General features: G+C 45.5%; 1 protein-coding gene across 1 annotated transcript; it reads left to right on the top strand.

The window, feature by feature from the left end:
* Positions 1 to 12,414: 12,414 nt before the first annotated feature.
* GAS1 (growth arrest specific 1) lies at positions 12,415 to 15,865 on the top strand. Its single transcript, XM_052778386.1, has one exon. The coding sequence runs from the start codon at positions 13,369 to 13,371 to the stop codon at positions 14,389 to 14,391; it is 1,023 nt and encodes a 340-aa protein (XP_052634346.1). The 5' UTR covers positions 12,415 to 13,368; the 3' UTR covers positions 14,392 to 15,865.
* Positions 15,866 to 17,434: the final 1,569 nt, after the last annotated feature.

Raw genomic sequence — 17,434 nt, forward strand, 5'->3', positions numbered from 1 at the left:
AGTGCACTGAGGGAACTGCTCTTTCTAAGGGTCAGAAAACACAGTATGCATTATATATCATAGAGACTTTTTGAAATTTCTGTTTTCTACCTTTACAAGACAAGATTTAGTAAAGTACAGGAAATTACCCTATTTCTAAATGAATGACCTTGTACACTACCTCTTGGCTGAATAAAGAGGGAAGCTGTTTCCTCCTAAACAACACCACAGTTCAATACTTTGGCTTTTTGGGGGAAAAAAGTATCATACATTTGTATTTTTGTGACATATAAAGCAGTTTTAACAATTTTCATTTACTGAATTTAGCTTTGTTTAATGTGTTCCAGTAAAAAAATTCTATGGCAGACAAAAATAATCCAGCACTATACATGGGGAGAAAAATCAAGAAAGCTTGCAGGGACATGATGAATGGCGTCACATTCCTGGGGAAATATTGACCCAAATTGCAGGACAGTGCTTGCTGATGAAATTGCTGCCTATGTTTCTAATACCCATGACACAACTGCAATTGGGTTTTCACCACATTACCAATGTGGAGAAGATTTTCCCCTTTCTCACTGTTTCCATGGCATGTTCCATGAACAGACCCCATTTCCATCAGATTTTATTAGGGACAAAGACCCATTCCCTGAATAAAAATCTTTCCTCACATAGATGGACCATATAGACACTCCCCTTCAACCTTAAATCTGCCCAGTTTTAAGCACTTAAGTTGTAGTTCCTGAAAGAGGATAGACAGGGCTTTTTGCTGGCTATTAGTACAAGGGTGATTTTCATCCACAATTACCATAAATGCCTACTTGTTTCAAAAGAAATGTAACTTTTATTCTCCCTGTGCCTTTTCAGGTGTGCAGTCTGACCACATTAATTTATTTAATACATAGCTGTACCTATCCAATGGATATTCTCGCATCCAGGGACATCCTGCAGACGTGAATATTACTGGGATTACACTGAATCTAAACGACCAAAAGTGAAGAAAAATTATGATGCTTTTCACCTGTGATCAGGACATTTTCCCTACAACATCCATGTTTTCTGAAAAAAAAAACGTGTTTCTCTTGCACTGAGTTGTCAAGTCAAAACATGTAAAAGACCAAGGTATTTTATTCCTTGCTAAATGGTCCAGCACAGTAAATGCTAATGTGATAATGATGGCAATGATAATTCAATATATGTTAATTACTTTTTCAAAAACAGGGGAGAAGACAGGAGAAAAGAGCAATTTCTCTTCCCTGTTATCTCTACCATTTCTCCTCCATTTTCTTTCCTTCCTATTGTCATCATTTTCTTTTTTTTTTTAAGGAACAGATGTCTTGCCACCTCTTGTCCAGATCTTCAAAGTATTCTACTAGATCTAGTTCTCAGTTTCAAGGTTGGTTACAAACCTTTCAGGTTTAACTGAAAGGGAGAGTTTGCACCAGTCTCTTACACTCTACTGTCTCAGGCTGGATGAATTCTGCCTGCCTAATTCTGAATCCCCTTGAACATCAAAGGTCTAACTCACACTTCAGGGTTAGCAGGGTCACATTCCACCTAAAAGAAGACTAATACTGTCTGAACCATTCACGAAAAGCTTCTCGTTTGACAGTTTTTGCCCCATTTTCTGTTCGCAAATGATGTGCAAGCAAACTTATATTTTGTCACATAAACACTCTATGTGAATTTATTCAAATAATGGCTTGCTCTGAACTATCTGCTCTGATCTGAGCTGTAAGACTTGAATATTTGTACTGTGCCATTCAGGCTGCAATCTTCCACCTGGTGGTAACTCCTGGTCTCTTCCCAAATCCACAGAAGGACTCCAAGATGGCCACCCAAATGATCCTGATGCACATTCTCATAGAAATACATTTAGGTATGAGTTTGTACAATGTTTTGCCTTTGACAAATAATTTTGTGAAGGGAAAATCAGTTAAGAAAGTTGGCAAAAGGCAACTGGAGAGGCCATAGCAGTATCAATAAATATGGTCAAATAGAGGACCTCTTCTCTGCTGTTTTTTCCTAAATGTCAGCAGAAGGCAAAAAATGCAATCAAAAAAGGGCCGGAGAGATAAAAATGTAAGGGAAAAAATTGAGGCATAGGGAAAATAAGTATAAAGATGTTATCACAAAGGGGCAACCATTCCGCAGTGAAATAAAGAATGGCGAAAAAAATGTAAAAGACCCTGGTACTGCCCACATGCATATATGATCCTTTGATCTCACCTTGAGGAAACTCACTACCTTTCAGTAAACATCAGATTAGCTACATTGGAACACACTGCTAAGCTTTTCAGTGTATGAGAATTCACTCCAGTTGAGGAGAAATAACATGTTGGAAGTCATAAGGCCCAGCTAACCCAAAGCAATCAATCAGTTAATGATCCCACTTTTCCGTCAAAAAACATGTCTAGAGCAGTTATATAACTCAGGTTAAACTTAGGTTAAAAACAACTATGAAATAGACATATCCTTTGAAAACAGGGTATTATAAAAAGTTTTCAAGCAGGACTACCTTTGCAATCCCAAAAGATGTACCATGAGTGTCTTGCAAAACCTCATCTCTATAGCATCTCTGTAGCATCTTCCCACTGGTATGAAACAAATACAATGAAAGCAAGTGTTCTGTGAACTTAACTCAGACCGTTGCTGGAACAAGTCCAACTTGGGCCTTAAGAAGGAGGCAAGCAGAGAATAGGGAACTTTCTCTCTTTTACAGCTAAATGAAAGAAGCAAATGCCAAATGTAGAAGGCAAGGACAGGGTATAAATTTGTAAGGCTATTTTTCTTGTAAGACATGAGCCTTAATTTAGGGAAGTTCATTTCCACTATTTCTAAGCCTTTATATTACAGCTTGTAGCCCATAAGCACAGGCAAGGTGTCCAGAATAGGGTAAAGGCTGTGAACAAAAGGAAGAAACAGGTACTAAATAGGTTTGTGGGGTGAATGTGTAAAACCGATGGAAAAAGAGAATGAAGCAATGTAAATGCTATTGACTGGATTTTACAAGAATATTTGCAATGGTATTATACTAAGTCCTAACCCTAGTCTGCTTTAGCTCTGTTTAAGATCTGAATGCTAACAGATCAGATAAAAGCTACTAGACAATGCTACACAAACAGCAGTTTCACCTGCAGCATAGTGAACTGAATTGGTATGGGTATCATGAATAACTAATTATCCAATAATTACTCTAATAATTAATCTTATGAATACCACAAGAATTAACATTGATAGAAAATGACCTGGGTGGGAAAATGAAATATAGCTATACACAGTGGTACTTAAAGGCAGTAAAAATTTGCGTCAGTTGTAAGAGATGTTTCCAAACAAAAAAATCTATTGAAAGAAAGTGGTAGAAACCCCTTAACTTACCACTTAGGACATTTAAATATAGGCCAAAATAAACCACTGGAAAATTTAACACAATGACTGATCTCACACTGACTGCATAATCTTGCAATAGGGATGGACAATGTTCCAAAACCTCTTTTCCATCTCTAATGTCTAATATCTGTAAGCCTCTGGACATGTTTGGGCTATCCAGCCATGGATATTAGGTCTGGCTCCAGAAAGCAGCATGATGCCAGCACACAACTCAGTTCCCAGAGTTTGGGAAATCTCCAGAGCATCGCTGTTGCTAACCACTTTCCCCAAAGTACTGACTTGAGTCTCATCTTTACAGTCTCCCTAATCTGATCCATCCCTTTTGGGGAACTTTGAAAAGAGCAGTTGCCTCAGGCAAGCAGAAAGACGACAGTGTATCTTACCTCCACGATGCGCACACGGAGAATGATTACTGTTTGTTAGGAAGAACAAAATACTCATTTGCAACACGTCTGAGAATGGCTGGTGGCTCAGCATATTTTGGTGTATCAAAGCCCTGAACACAGTCTTTCACCTGAAAAGAAAACCACAGTTATTATGTGGTGTTGTTACCAAGATCTCCCACCTCAATATCTTAATGCTTATTATGGGCACAGCGACAAGTTTATGACTGTGTTTTTCCATAATTTCTGAAGCCCTTAATTTTTGTTAGCTGCAGAAAGGAGATACATTTTCAAAGCTCTCCATAGCTGTGAATGATTCCTTTTTGAATGTCAAACTAGAAAATCTGATTTTCAAAGGTTAGTTGCTCAACATATTCTGAAAATCAGGCTGTCTGGAAATGTCTCAGACTGTGCCCCTAATATGGAAGTAACTGAATCATTCATCACTTTTGCAAATTAAACTTCTAAGACACAAAGACATTCTTCTTTCATCCCGGCATTCAGATACCACAGCTAAGGGCGTAGTAGAGGAATGGAGTGGAACTCTACTAACTACTTTGACATCTTTTAATTTTAGGTGAAGTCTAGGAAGAAAGATGCATGTATTTGCATGAATGTAGCTGCTGTTCTTGTCATAAAAATCTGCTAATTATCCAAGCTATCTCCCTCCATATAAAAAGCCATCTTAATTCATTCTTCACCTCTGGTATTTCAGGCAAATGAACAAATGAACTAGAGGGATTTTAGGCTGCTGCCTGTACCAACAGTTGCACTGATTAACTAAAACTGCCTTTTAAAAGACCTAGTTAAATCAGAGCAAATCCTTGTCTGAGCACACTTAAATTAGTTTGTTTATTGAGTAACACTGTTTTATTTGAATTTGGTAATCTGGGTCAGGATTCTGAAATATTTGCATGCCTATTTCATGTTTAGCATATTATTTAGTCTATACACATTTTGGTTTAGTACAATGGAAGAATGAAACTCTTCTAAGAAGGTGTAATAAACAAGTCTGACACTTTTATAGCAGGTCAACTCAATAAAGACATCACCATTTCTCGATGATATGAAGCCAGCTGTGCTTAAAGAGACCTACTGAAACACACCCCAAATCGGTTTGCTAACTCCAAATTTATGTTGAATTAGATTTTTATTACTTTAATCAAATTGTTTTCAAAGGCAGTTTTATTTTAACCACAGCTACTTTTGTGTGTAAACAAGGCTTTAGGCAAATATCATCACAGGACACATCAAGGATATCTACTAAATTGAACAGATTGGAGATATGCTTTTGAATGGCATGTTTCACTGCAGCCATCTTCAAATACTAATACAGAAATTGAATTTGGGAGTAGAAGAAGTAGGAGACCAAATTAGGTATTACCCTTCCAGAGTACATGTTACATTTCTGTTGGTGTAATCTGAAACCACAAAAATGAAACTGCTACTTTTATTTTTGTCCTTCAGACTACATAGAATGGAACTCTGCATACCCACAAAGCTACTCATTTCTTCATGCTTCTTACAGAGGAAAACTCAGAATTTCCTATTTCTTGCAAACTTGTATTATACTAATTTCAAAGAAGAAATACATCCATAAAATGAAATACAGACCTATTAGGTGCTTCAGGGATAATCTGTTTGTAAACATTTGAAAAATCTGAAAATAAAAAAAATCAACAAACCAAAACCAACAACCAAACAAAAAACATCTAACTGCTTTTGTGTATGTATATGTTGACATGTCCAACAAAGAACTTCCATAATACTGTGATGGTTGAAACTGGTTTGACATAGTGACAGTGTGTGTGTTTTTTTAAAACCTTTTTCTAACTGGCTTAACAGGTGACCAGAAACATGTTGCCTTCATAATTACTTTTGCCTTTGTTAGGACCAAAAAAGGGCTGGAGTCGTACTCTGTTTGTAGATTTTTTTTAACAGTATGTGTGGTCTAGTTTGTAGTTTAGATTGGAACAGAGTTCAAAAAAGCAGAAGTCCAGCAAAGTATTGTGCAATATTTCCATGTTTACTGTACTGGATGCACTGGATAAATACTCTCAATGATACTTACTATTTCATATATAAATAACAATCTCCAACTTTACAAGGATGCTACTCAATTTTTAAGTAAATATTATAAATGGAAAAGGCATATGGAAAAAAAAAGGAGACACTGAATTAAAAATATGTTTAAGGCAAGTTTATGTATCCTCTTGAGTGGATGGACCTCAAGACAGGGACTGGAGGAGCAAAGTCCCTCCCACTGTAAGAGAAGATGAGGTTCGAGACCACCTGAGGAACCTGAACATACATAAGTCTATGGGACCTGACAAGATGCATCCCAGAGTCCTGAGGGAATTGGCTGATGTGGTTGCCAAGCCACTCTTCATGATATTTGAAAAGTCATGGCAGTCAGGTGAAGTCCCCAGTGACTGGAAAAAGGGAAACATTGCACCCATTTTATAAAGGGTAGAAAGGAGGACCCTGGGAACTACCAACCTGTCAGCCTCACCCCCGTGCCTGGGAAGATCATGGAACAGATCCTCCTAGATGCTATGCTAAGGCACAGGGAGGACAGGGAGGTGACTGGAGACAGCCAGCATGGCTCCACCAAGGGCAAGTCTTGCCTGACCAACCTAGTGGCCTTCTATGATGGAGTGACTACATCAGTGGACAAGGGAAGAGCTACAGATGTCATCTACCTGGAATTCTGTAAGGCCTTTGACATCACAACATTATTCTCTCTAAATTGGAGATATATCAGTTTGATGGATGGAGTATTTGGTGGATAAAGAATTGGCTTGCATCCAGAGTAGTGGTGAATGGCTCAATGTCCAGATGGAGATCAGTTACGAGTGGTGTCCCTTAGGGGACCATATTGGGACCAGTACCGTTTAATATCTTCATCAATGACATAGTGGGATTGAGTGCACCCTCAGCAAATTTGCAGATGACACCAAGCTGAGTGGTGCAGTTGACGTGCCTGAGGGATGGGATGCCATCCAGAGAGACCTGGACAAGTTTAAGCAGTGGGCCCATTTGAACATCACAAGATTCAACAAGGCCAAGAGCAAGGTTCTGCATCTGGGTCAGGGCAACCCCCAGTATCAATACAGGCTGGGGGATGAAGGGATTGAGAGCAGCCCTGTGGAGGACTTGGGGGTACTGGTAGAAGAAAAGCGGGACATGAGCCAGCAATGTGCGCTCACAGCCCAGAAAGCCAACTGTATCCTGGGCTGCATCAAAGGAAATGTGGCCAGGAGGTTGAGGGATGTGATTCTGCCCCTCTGCTCTGCTCTTGTGAGACCCTACCTGGAGTACTGCGTCCAGCTCTGGAGTCCTCAGCACAGGAAAGACATGGACCTGGTGGAGCAGGTCCAGAGAAGGGCCACAAAAATCATGACAGGGGTGGAACACCTCTCCTATGAGGACAGGCTGAGAGAGTTGGGGTTGTTCAGCCTGGAGAAGAGAAGCCTCTAGGGAGACCTTACTGCAGCCTTTCAATACTTACAGGGGGCTTATAAGAAAGATAAGGATAGACTTTTTAGTAGGGCCTGTAGTGATAGGACAAGGGGTAAACTAAAAGGGAGTAGATTCAGACTAGATATGAGGAAGTCTTTTTTTATGATGAGGGTAGTGAAACACTGGAAGAGGTTGCCCAGAGAGATTGTAGATGTCCCATCCCTGGAAACATTCAAGATCAGGTTGGACGGGGCTCTGAGAAACATGATCTAGTTGAAGATGTCCCTGCTCATTGCAGGGGGGTTGGACAAGATGACCTTGAAAGGTCCCTTCCAACCCAAACCATTCTATGATTCTATGTATGCAGTTAACCATTACAGCACTGTATTTGCAGGACCAAAGTCATTAACATTCAAAAATTGCTAATGATATCCTGCCTCCAACTCTTCCAAACAGGCCCTCTCCACATTCTCTTTATATATCCTACCCTTCCTGTAATAAGACTATCTGCACTTCTTTTTGTTCTCTGCTCCGCTAACACCTCAGATATTGAAGTATAGTCAGTTGCTTACGGATTGAGTCACTCCAATTCCATCCAGCATATACGTTAGTTCAGTCCCAGGCTGTCTTCTGGGAGGCAACCAGGGAGCACCTCCACACATAGCACACTCCAGAGTCAACACAGTTGATCCTATGCAGTCCCCACACAGTCCTCCAATGCTACATCAGCATGCTTTACTCTCCCAAACATTCCCAAATCACGACTCATAGCATGCAGCACATAGCCTCAAGAACCAGGCTATAAACAAATCACACTGGCAGTCTGCAGGGTGCATTATGTGGAAAAAGGCTATAAAGTATCATAAGGTGTCAACAGGAGCCCCAGGCTGATTGGTGTGCAAGCGGATGTGTGCAACCTGTTCCAGAGGGGATCAATCCTAGGTTATATACAGGTGAATCAATTCAAAATAATTGGCCTGAAGGCCAGGTGTTGAATGCTCTTAATAATGTTCACAAGACTTTACACTAGCAAAGATAACCTTAAAAATGTATAGCCAATGTAACAATGTCTTAACTGATCATGCATGAAGTGCAGTAGTCTCATCGGCTACAGGCTTCAACTCAATGGGGTGACTGTCGATCAATACAATTACTTACTATCCTCCCTGTTCATTATTTTGCTTTCTGACTAAAGCAAGAGAGCGCAGGGATGCTCGCACTGGAAAGCCCTGCACATTCTAGTGAATAAATGACTATTTTGGGGAGTATTCACACCTAGTTTAGGTGGCTAACTTAGGACACCAATCTCCCAAACAGCCCTGCACAGTCAATAAAAAGATAAAACTACTCCAGATGTGGAGCAAGGACGTCATTTAGATGCCTTCCCTTGCCCTTACTTCTCCATTGAAACAGACACCACTTGGGAACATATATTAATTCCCCTGTCCCCAGTTTGTGCTGGGAATCTGGTAAGTCACAATGTTTTTCTTTTGTAACTCTAGAGTGCAGAAGTTATTATTTATGGGTCTCTGCGGGTACATCAAATCCAAGCACTCAGCAGTATGCACATGTCCATATTCAGTCATCTGCAGAGGCTACTGCGAGTGACACCTTACTGGGCCATTTCTACGGGATGAATGTTGGTGTGCGAGTAGGACTTTTACTCCCTCCCATGACCCCCATGCACCATAATGCCAAGGTTCTGAGAACTACTGAGAGAGTTCGGTAAGAGGCTACCTTTCACTGACAGGTGAAATCCTCTATTAGTAGAGAATTTAATCCCTTCTTCAAGATGAAAAAGTGCTCTCTCAGTGTGTATCTCCATCAGGCACATACTAAGATATTACTGGATGCACAAACTGAAATTTTATCACCTAATTGTTTCATAGGACTCCTGCCAGCTATTTTTAATAGCAGTTGTAAATCTCTTGAAATGTAGAAAAAGCAATATAATCCAATAAAAGAAATGTGCTTAGAAATCATTTGAGAGGAATTAACCACATATATAGGCCATGTATTTTTAATTACACCTGAATGTGAACCACTATATTTTAAGGTCAACTGTTTTTGTGACTCTCTGATTTTCTTATTTTCTAAACACTCTCAATGTAAAATAGGTCAGAGAAAGAATTAAGGAAAACATGAGTTGGAAAGGAGACCCATTAGGAAAGGGTGTGAAATAAGAAGGGGGAAAAGACATCGGGATTAAAAAAAAGGTGCCCAGGGGTCTTTCCAGTAAATCCAGATCAGATATATACTGGCATTTCTGGCTGCCAAAATGACCTCTAGTGATGGAAGACTCTATAATAATTTAGCTGGTGTAAAGAACAATATTAATTGCTAGGACAGGAAAGGATGGCGAACAGAAAACATAGCAAATGTGGGAATTCAGAAACTATAAGACCTTATTTTACTGTCCAGTCATGGGGTACATTTTCCTGTACGGTGCCTTGTGAAAAAGAGCAAGAGTTGCCTTCCTCATTACTTTTAGAGCTACTCTGAAAACTGAAAAGCTGAATTTGACAATACCATTTTTGTTGTTAGAAAAACTGCATCAAAGAAGGGCGGGGGGGGGGGGGAGCAGAGAGTTATTTCCCTAGGTTTAATTCCACACAAGAAAAGATTTCCTTCCTCCAACAGAGCACTGTGAGCCCCAAAGTCCCTACCCAAAATGGCAGTTACAGATACGGACAGAATCCAAATGCTCATTAAATAAAGACAGACTATTATGTTTGAAACCATTTTAAGAAGTTAATTTATTGACAAAGGGTATATAATCCTGGATGTAGATGATCATATGCTACATGGCTAAAAGTTGCGGGAAATGAAGAACCCAGCTATTTTCTGTTACGATTTTTGTCAGTTGTATGATACTCAAAGATAATTCCAAATTCCAAACTTCAAAGTCATCATTCCCATTATTATTATTACTGTATGAAACTTCCATCTCTTTAACTGAAAGGTGTATGTGAAAATCTCTGCCTATAAATGATGCAATGCTTCAGGCCATGCACCGCCTTTCAGACCAGCAGGCAAAATGAACACTGTCCCCAACCATGGAAGCCTGTCAGCAGCAGTAGGACTATGCACTGATCCTCCTGCTCAGGCAGCACCACTGCAGCCTCTTCGCAGCCACTCAAGGATGCAAGGCCGGCAGTGAAGGCTCCTCTACTCCCCCTCCTGGGAGGTCCGAAGTTCAGCTGCTGCCATTCCTCACAAAGTAAATAGCCTGCTTTCTGCTCCAGAAATGAATGACAGCCAAGCTAGATGGATTTTGCAGATGAAGGCAGGAACTGGGAGAGGGCAGAGCTCATCCCCCAGCTGTCCGCAGAAGGCAGCCCCACTGGGACAGATAGCCAGCCATTCCTGCTCTCCCGTGCTGGGCAAGTTCAGGAGGCCCCTGTCCCATGCCAAGGCACGATCCTGCCCCATTGCAGTCCCGCTACGCCTGGAACATCCTGGCATCCAGGCGCCCTTCTCTCCAGCTGCACCTACGTGGACGGGTTTCCCTAGCAATCAGGCAGTGCTGCAGCACTTTGTACAGCATCTGCAACATCGTCTCCAACTTACGCACCCCAAACTAGCCAACTTCCACCCAGTAGCAGTGTTATCGTCAGTGAATACGGCTGCAAAGTAATGCAATGCCCAGTGTAGATAGCAATGTGTATTTACTGCACCCTGCCTGAATGGCATCTGGCATTTTTAATAACACTATTAAACAAGAATTAAAAGAAACAGTTCTAAACTAGGTGGATGAAGGCAGGGTTTCTGAATGCAGTTTTCATGGATTTAAAAACACAAATACAATTTTTATACCAGAAGAAGCAAAACTGTACTGAAGGAGAAACACAAGCAGCTTGTAAAATTGATGAGAATGGAGCAAATCCTTACGAATGCTTCTCAACATATCAATCATACAGACTCTCAGCCATACCACACCATCATTCCACCTTCCACGCACTTTCAGACAGACATCAGTCCACAGCGCACAGGATCCCAAGATCACTGAGTTTCTGGAAAATAGATTTAGTCCTGATTTTTGTGACAGATGGAGTTGATAGTCTCAGGATGAAAAAAGCGCCAGTTTTGACAGGCAGCAGATACCGATGCCCCTTGAGGTTGGAGACGACGTTGCTCTGGAATTAAGGTAGCACTGAAACGAAAGGCAATGGGTAAATGCACCACTACTTACTTTGTTACACACCGCTCGTTGTGCCTTAATACTTCTATTTTTGTGTCTACTTCCTTACAAGCAAAGCAAAGCGAATAGAGAGTGTAACAGAAAGGCAGGACGTCAGCAAGGTACTTTGCTTTCAATGAAAACACATTTCATCCTCTTAACTGATTTTAAACAACTTTTTACTAGTTGGCAGATCTTAATAAAGTATCAAAGAACTATTTCTGTCAACAGGTATCCTCGTAGGTCAGTGTCAAACCCGTGCACAAAAACCTCAGGCGAGCAGCTGAGCTGAATGAGTTTAAAAACCGTGGGGGATGCGGTAAGTGGAAAGGAAGTTGCAATACTGAAGGCGTAGCAAAGCAGTACTGACAGGGTCGCAGCACACCACTAGTAGAGTTAGCTTTGCTCTCCCCGAGTGTACTAACACGCTGAAACCAGGAGCTCTGTTTAGATTTCAGAAAGAACAAAGTCGGTCCTCTTTTGAGCCTGATTCTCCCTACCTTTCGGGAAGCAGCTCTGCCCTCACTTGAATCAGTGGGAAGTTTGGGTACACACATCGCTCAGGCTAGAGACCTTTTCTTCCCCTTGCTGCAAGGAGCACGACCAGTTTAAGAGCAACATCCCTGCAAAACCAGCACGCAGATCCACACCGCCTGCCCCTCTGCCTCCGCGGCGACGCGGCACGGTGCTGCCGGCGAGCCCCGCCGCCGCCGCCGCCGCCGCCGCCCGGCCAGCCCCGGAGCGCTGATGCCCGCCGCCACCGCCGCTACGCGCCTCTCGCCCGGCCGCCGCGCCGCCTTAAGGGGAGGAGGGGCTCCTCGGGGGGCTGTCACTCTCCTTAAGCCTTTCCTTTCAAGCTTTGAATGTGAGCTGCCCTCCAGCCCCCCTCTCTCCTTCCCTCCCTCCAGCAGATCGTAAAGAGAGGAGGGAAAAAAAAAAAGTTTCAACAACAGGCTGGACCAATGGCAAGTGGCGAGGCAGGGAAAGGGGGCCGAGCGAAGGGAGAAAAAAGTGGAGAAAAGGAGAAAGAGAGGGAGAGAGCGCAGGCTGGGGGGATGTGTAAAAGAAGAAGCGTTGCTAATTTTTTTTGTTTGTTTGCTTTTCCATGCATGCATAATGAGGCCTAATCAGAGCACGTTGCTGCTGCTCGGAGGGCACTTTTGTATTTAAAGCCTTGCAAAGAAAAAAAGATCCACAGACGGATCCGCAGAGCAGCTTGCAGGGTTTGTTGACAACAGAAGCAGCATCAGTCGCCCAGAGAAAGAGACCCTGAAGGCTGCCTCTTCTCCTTCCCCCGTGCTATTTTCTTGCTAGCAGGGAGAGACATTTCTCCTCCCCGCCACCCGAAAGTGCAACCCGTACCGAGAGGGAGCGAGCGGAGCCGGGACGGTGAATGGGATCGGAGCGGCTGGCATGTGCAGAGATGCCGCGAGCGGAGAGTTAAAAGCTCCCGAGGAGGAGGCGGCGGCGGCAGCGGCAGCAGCAGCTGGGCATTTATTTTGTGCAAAAAAAAGAAAAGAAAAAAAAAAGAGCAACGGAACGGCATGAGGAGCAGGACAGCACCATGAGCTCTCCCGGAGCAGCCTGCAAGTCCCCGAGCGCACTCCGGGGCCGCTCTCCTCCGAGCCCCCGTTTGCACTGATTCCCCCCGGCCTCTCCGGGCGCCTTCGCCGCCGTCGCCAAGCCGGGAGCAGCGGGTGGGGGGCACGGGACGGCCCCGGGCGCCTGCTTCGTACCGCGGCCCCGCCGGTTTCAGCTCCCGGGTGGGCTGGAGTGCCCCCGAGCCGGCGCGGATGGATTGATGCGAGGAGACCCGATGCACACGGCCGGCGGGAGTTCTGCAAACTTTTCCACGGGCGGCAGCTCCTTCTCGTCCTCCTCCTCCTCCTCCTTCTCCTCCTCGTCCTCCTCCTCGTCGACCAGCGCCTCTCCCCTGCTCGCCTGCGGCGGCAGCAGCCGCCGCCGCCGCCCGCGATGGTGGCCCGCTCGCCCGCTCGGCACGGAGGCGGCGGCGGGGGCCGCTGGCCGCGGCCGGCCGCCTGGCTGTGGCTGGCGGCGGCGCTGGGCGCCCTGTGGCCGCCGCGGGGCTCGCTGGTGCAGGGCCGGCGGCTGATCTGCTGGCAGGCGGTGCTGCAGTGTCAGGGGGAGCCCGAGTGCAGCTACGCTTACAACCAGTACGCCGAGGCGTGCGCCCCGGTGCTCCTGCAGCAGCCGCCGGCGGGAGGCGGCGGGGACGGGCCGGCGGCCGCTGCAGGCTCCGCCGCCTCCTCCAGGCGGCGGTGCCCCAGTCACTGCATCGCGGCCCTCATCCAGCTCAACCACACCCGGCGCGGCCCGGCGCTGGAGGACTGCGACTGCGCGCAGGACGAGAACTGCCGCGCCACCAAGCGCGCCATCGAGCCCTGTCTGCCCCGCACCAGCAGCCCGGCGGCCGGAGGGCCCGGCGGCCCCGGCGGCGGGCCCGGCGGCGGCCCCGGCGGCGGCCCCGGCGGCCCCGGCGGCGGCCCCGGCGTCATGGGCTGCACGGAGGCGCGCCGGCGCTGCGACTGGGACAGCCGCTGCAGCCTGGCGCTCAATCGCTACATGACCTACTGCGGGAAGCTCTTCAACGGGCTGCGCTGCACGCCGGAGTGCCGCGCCGTCATCGAGGACATGCTGGCCGTGCCCAAGGCCGTGCTGCTCAACGACTGCGTCTGCGACGGGCTGGAGCGGCCCATCTGCGAGTCGGTCAAGGAGAACATGGCCCGCCTCTGCTTCGGCGCGGACATGGGCGGCAACGGCGCCGGCAGCAGCGGCGGCTCGGACGGCGGCCTGGAGGAGTACTACGACGAGGACTACGAGGAGGAGCCGAGCCAGAAGGGGAGGGACGACGCGGAGGACAATGCGGGCTCCGAGCCCGGCTTCCCCGTGCAGGCGGACAGCGCCGGCCGGCCCGCCGCCGCCGCGGCCTGGCCGCTGCTGGCCTCCATCTTGCTGCCGCTGCTGCCGCGGCTCTAGCGTCTCTCCCTGCCGCCCGCCCGCCCTCCCTCTGCGCCGGGCCGCGCCGGGCCGCCGCTGGCCTCCTCGCCGTCCCGCCGGCGGCGGCAGGGGGGCCCGGCCGGCGGGGCCCCTCCGCCCGGCGCGGTTTTAAACGCCCGTCAGGCCGTGCGCTCGTGTCCGCCGCGTCTCCCCGCGGGCTGAGGTCCCCACGCCGCCGCCGCCTCCGCCGCCTCCGCCGCCCCCTTCCCCCGGCCTGGCCTAGCCTGGCGTCCCCGGCAGCCTTGGGCTGGCGAAGCCCCCGCGGCCTTGCCAGCCGGCCGGCGGGGGCGGTGGCGGTGGCCGGAGCGGAGCGGAGCCGCCGCGGGCCGCTCGTGTTTTCGAGTGTTGGTCTCGAGTGCGCGCTATGCAATTGCTGCCACCCTGCCTTCCTGTTAGCAGCGAGCTAGCGGACGGGCTAAGCCAGAGACTGCTAGCCAGGCTGGGGCGGGCTGCCCGCTGCCGCCAGCCGCCCCCGGAGGAAGGAGCCAGGAGTCGTGGTGTGCTGGCAGTGGCTTTTTTTTTAAGCGTTTTGACATGAAGCTTGGGAAGAGCTCGCCAGAGGTACCCAAACTTGCTGCCAAAGCTGTTGCCGTTACTGGTTGGTTAGTCAACAACTTGATTGTCATTCGCCGGGTCTTGCTCTTCACGATGCAGTGGTGCCCGAAAGGGGGTTATGCCGCATCTGCCCTCAATTACATTTAAGGAAATAGCAGACTGAATAAATGCTGTGGTTTACAGCACTCCCTCTTGCACACACATCTTCCCTATAACAAAAGCCTGCCAGCAGCCGTCTCTTCCTCCTTAACCTAGTGACATAAAAAAGATCTTTTTTTTTTTTTTCCAGAGTTGTTGGCTATACTGAACAATGCAACTTTTGTTTTAAAAGAGCTCTGCACTGCCATCTTTGAAAGACACTTTTAAACTCGAGAACATATATGTACAAATATCCTGAAAAGTTATATTGCCTCTCATCGTATCAGGGTGCTGACCTCTGGTAAATCTTATATAAAAAATGTATTTAAAACTGGGATTTGTTACCAGTTGCTCTGCTTTGTATATAGAATTTTATAAATTGTATGCTTTGGGAATAATTTATTTAAAAAAAAAATAATAAAGGTTTTAAATCCACATCCTATTTGCCAGATAATTGCATTTGCTGTTCTTTTCTGGAAAGGTACAGATTTCATTTTATGTTTAAAAGGGATACCAGCAACAGTGATTCAGTGAAGTATTCTCTAGAACATCAAATGTACAGTGTATTTTACAGATTGGAAGTTAACTTTCTTATTTGGAGAGACTTTATGAACATTGTAGAATTGTATAAATGCATTTCTGAGCTGCCTTAAACCTTGTATTTTTTTCTAGGAGGCATAAAGAAGGCCTGTGTGTTAAATATGTATGGCTTTTTGTATTTTCTAAATGTGTAAATTAGTAAAGAAAGAGCTTTAAATAATGGATGTGATGAAATTGTTTTCCAGGAACACTTGAACTCTCAGCACCCGAGGTTGGAGGGCGGGGGGGGGGGGGGGGGGGAAGGCGGGGCAGCAGGGGGGCACGAACCACAGAAAAACAAACAAAAAACAGTCAACAAACAAAAATCTCTGTCTGCCTGTAATACTTTACATAGATGTAAATAACTGCTATTCTTACTTTAATGAATAATTACATGCAAGAAGTAAATACAGCTTTGAAAGTACTACTTTAAAAGAGTGGTTGATTTTATAATGTGTTGGCATGGTAACTTGCCAGTGCCAGAAGAGAGTAAAGCAATTCAAGGACACTGCTCCTGTGTGTACGTAGAATTACTAGTGTGCCGCGCTTTCTTCGTGAAGTGGAGGCATGTTGCTCTCACTGACACTCTTAGAAATGCTCCTAGGCGTGCAAACAAGTAAATGGTGAGAAATACATCACACAGAGGTGGCAAGCGTTGCGAACAAGGCTTCGTGCAGGCAGTGGCACACGCATCAAGGGAGCTGCAACAAAACACACGAAAGTTTGCCATTCAGCCTGCTTTCTCCCACAACGAAGAATGCAAAAGTAAACACACTGGAGGGATCAGCAATTACTAGAACTTGTAACACTGTTCTTGGGAGTTGCTTTGCATCGTGCTGAAGCCTGGTTTGCTGCCAGAGCTACTGATCTACACTCAAACGCCCTTAGATAAATAATTACACTCTTAAGCTGTGTCGAGTGCTGATACACTTGACCTTGTAAATAGAAATGTTTGCAGTAGGAATAAACTCCAGCATTGGAAAATCTTTTAAACATTAACACAAAAGAGAAAGCTCAGTCCTCTGGGGATTTAAGTTTGGACTGCGTCAAGCTAGGCACTCACAAAAAAAAAAAGAGGGGGGGGAAGTTTATTTTTCTTCTATTCATGATGTTTATTTAAAGTTTTGGGTTTAAATGCTGTAATTGGAAGGCGAGTCAGAAGTTTAAAAGCTACCACAAATAAACTGTGACTGAGGGGGCAACAGATTAGCAAGATAGTGTCTTTTTCATCTTACCAGATCTTGACAGAGCACAAATCCACATCTGTCTGTTGTATAAATCAACAAAATTAGAAATCCCTGCTTCTGGATTAGTTATTTCAAGGACAAAGTATTTCATTATTTCTTTAGGGCGTGAATTTGTTTAGGTTGCCCAGTGATAAATGCACACAGGCACACATGCATAAACCAACCTCGAAACAGTTGTAATAGCAAACAAGTGTATGAGTATGGTACACGGCTATGATCTGAAGTTCGTTTTCAAAGTCGTGTGAACAGTTGAGTAAGCTTATTGTTAAAACAAAGCTGGAAATATCTTTTCTTCAGGAAGAGGACAGGGTAGATGGGTGAGACTTGTAAACAGAGTCAGCTTTCTTTACAAAATGCTGAGTTCACAATTGCGTAGGGATGATCTTAAATATTTTGTCCAGTTCTTCAGGAGATGCTTAGAAATGTATTTTCAGTTTGTCAACAGTTAGTGCCCACAAGGACTATTTAACTCGTTGCTGATGAAAAATTAAATCCCAGCTAAA

This window comes from Harpia harpyja, chromosome Z (assembly GCF_026419915.1).
Source record: "Harpia harpyja isolate bHarHar1 chromosome Z, bHarHar1 primary haplotype, whole genome shotgun sequence".
NCBI classification, from domain to species: domain Eukaryota; kingdom Metazoa; phylum Chordata; class Aves; order Accipitriformes; family Accipitridae; genus Harpia; species Harpia harpyja.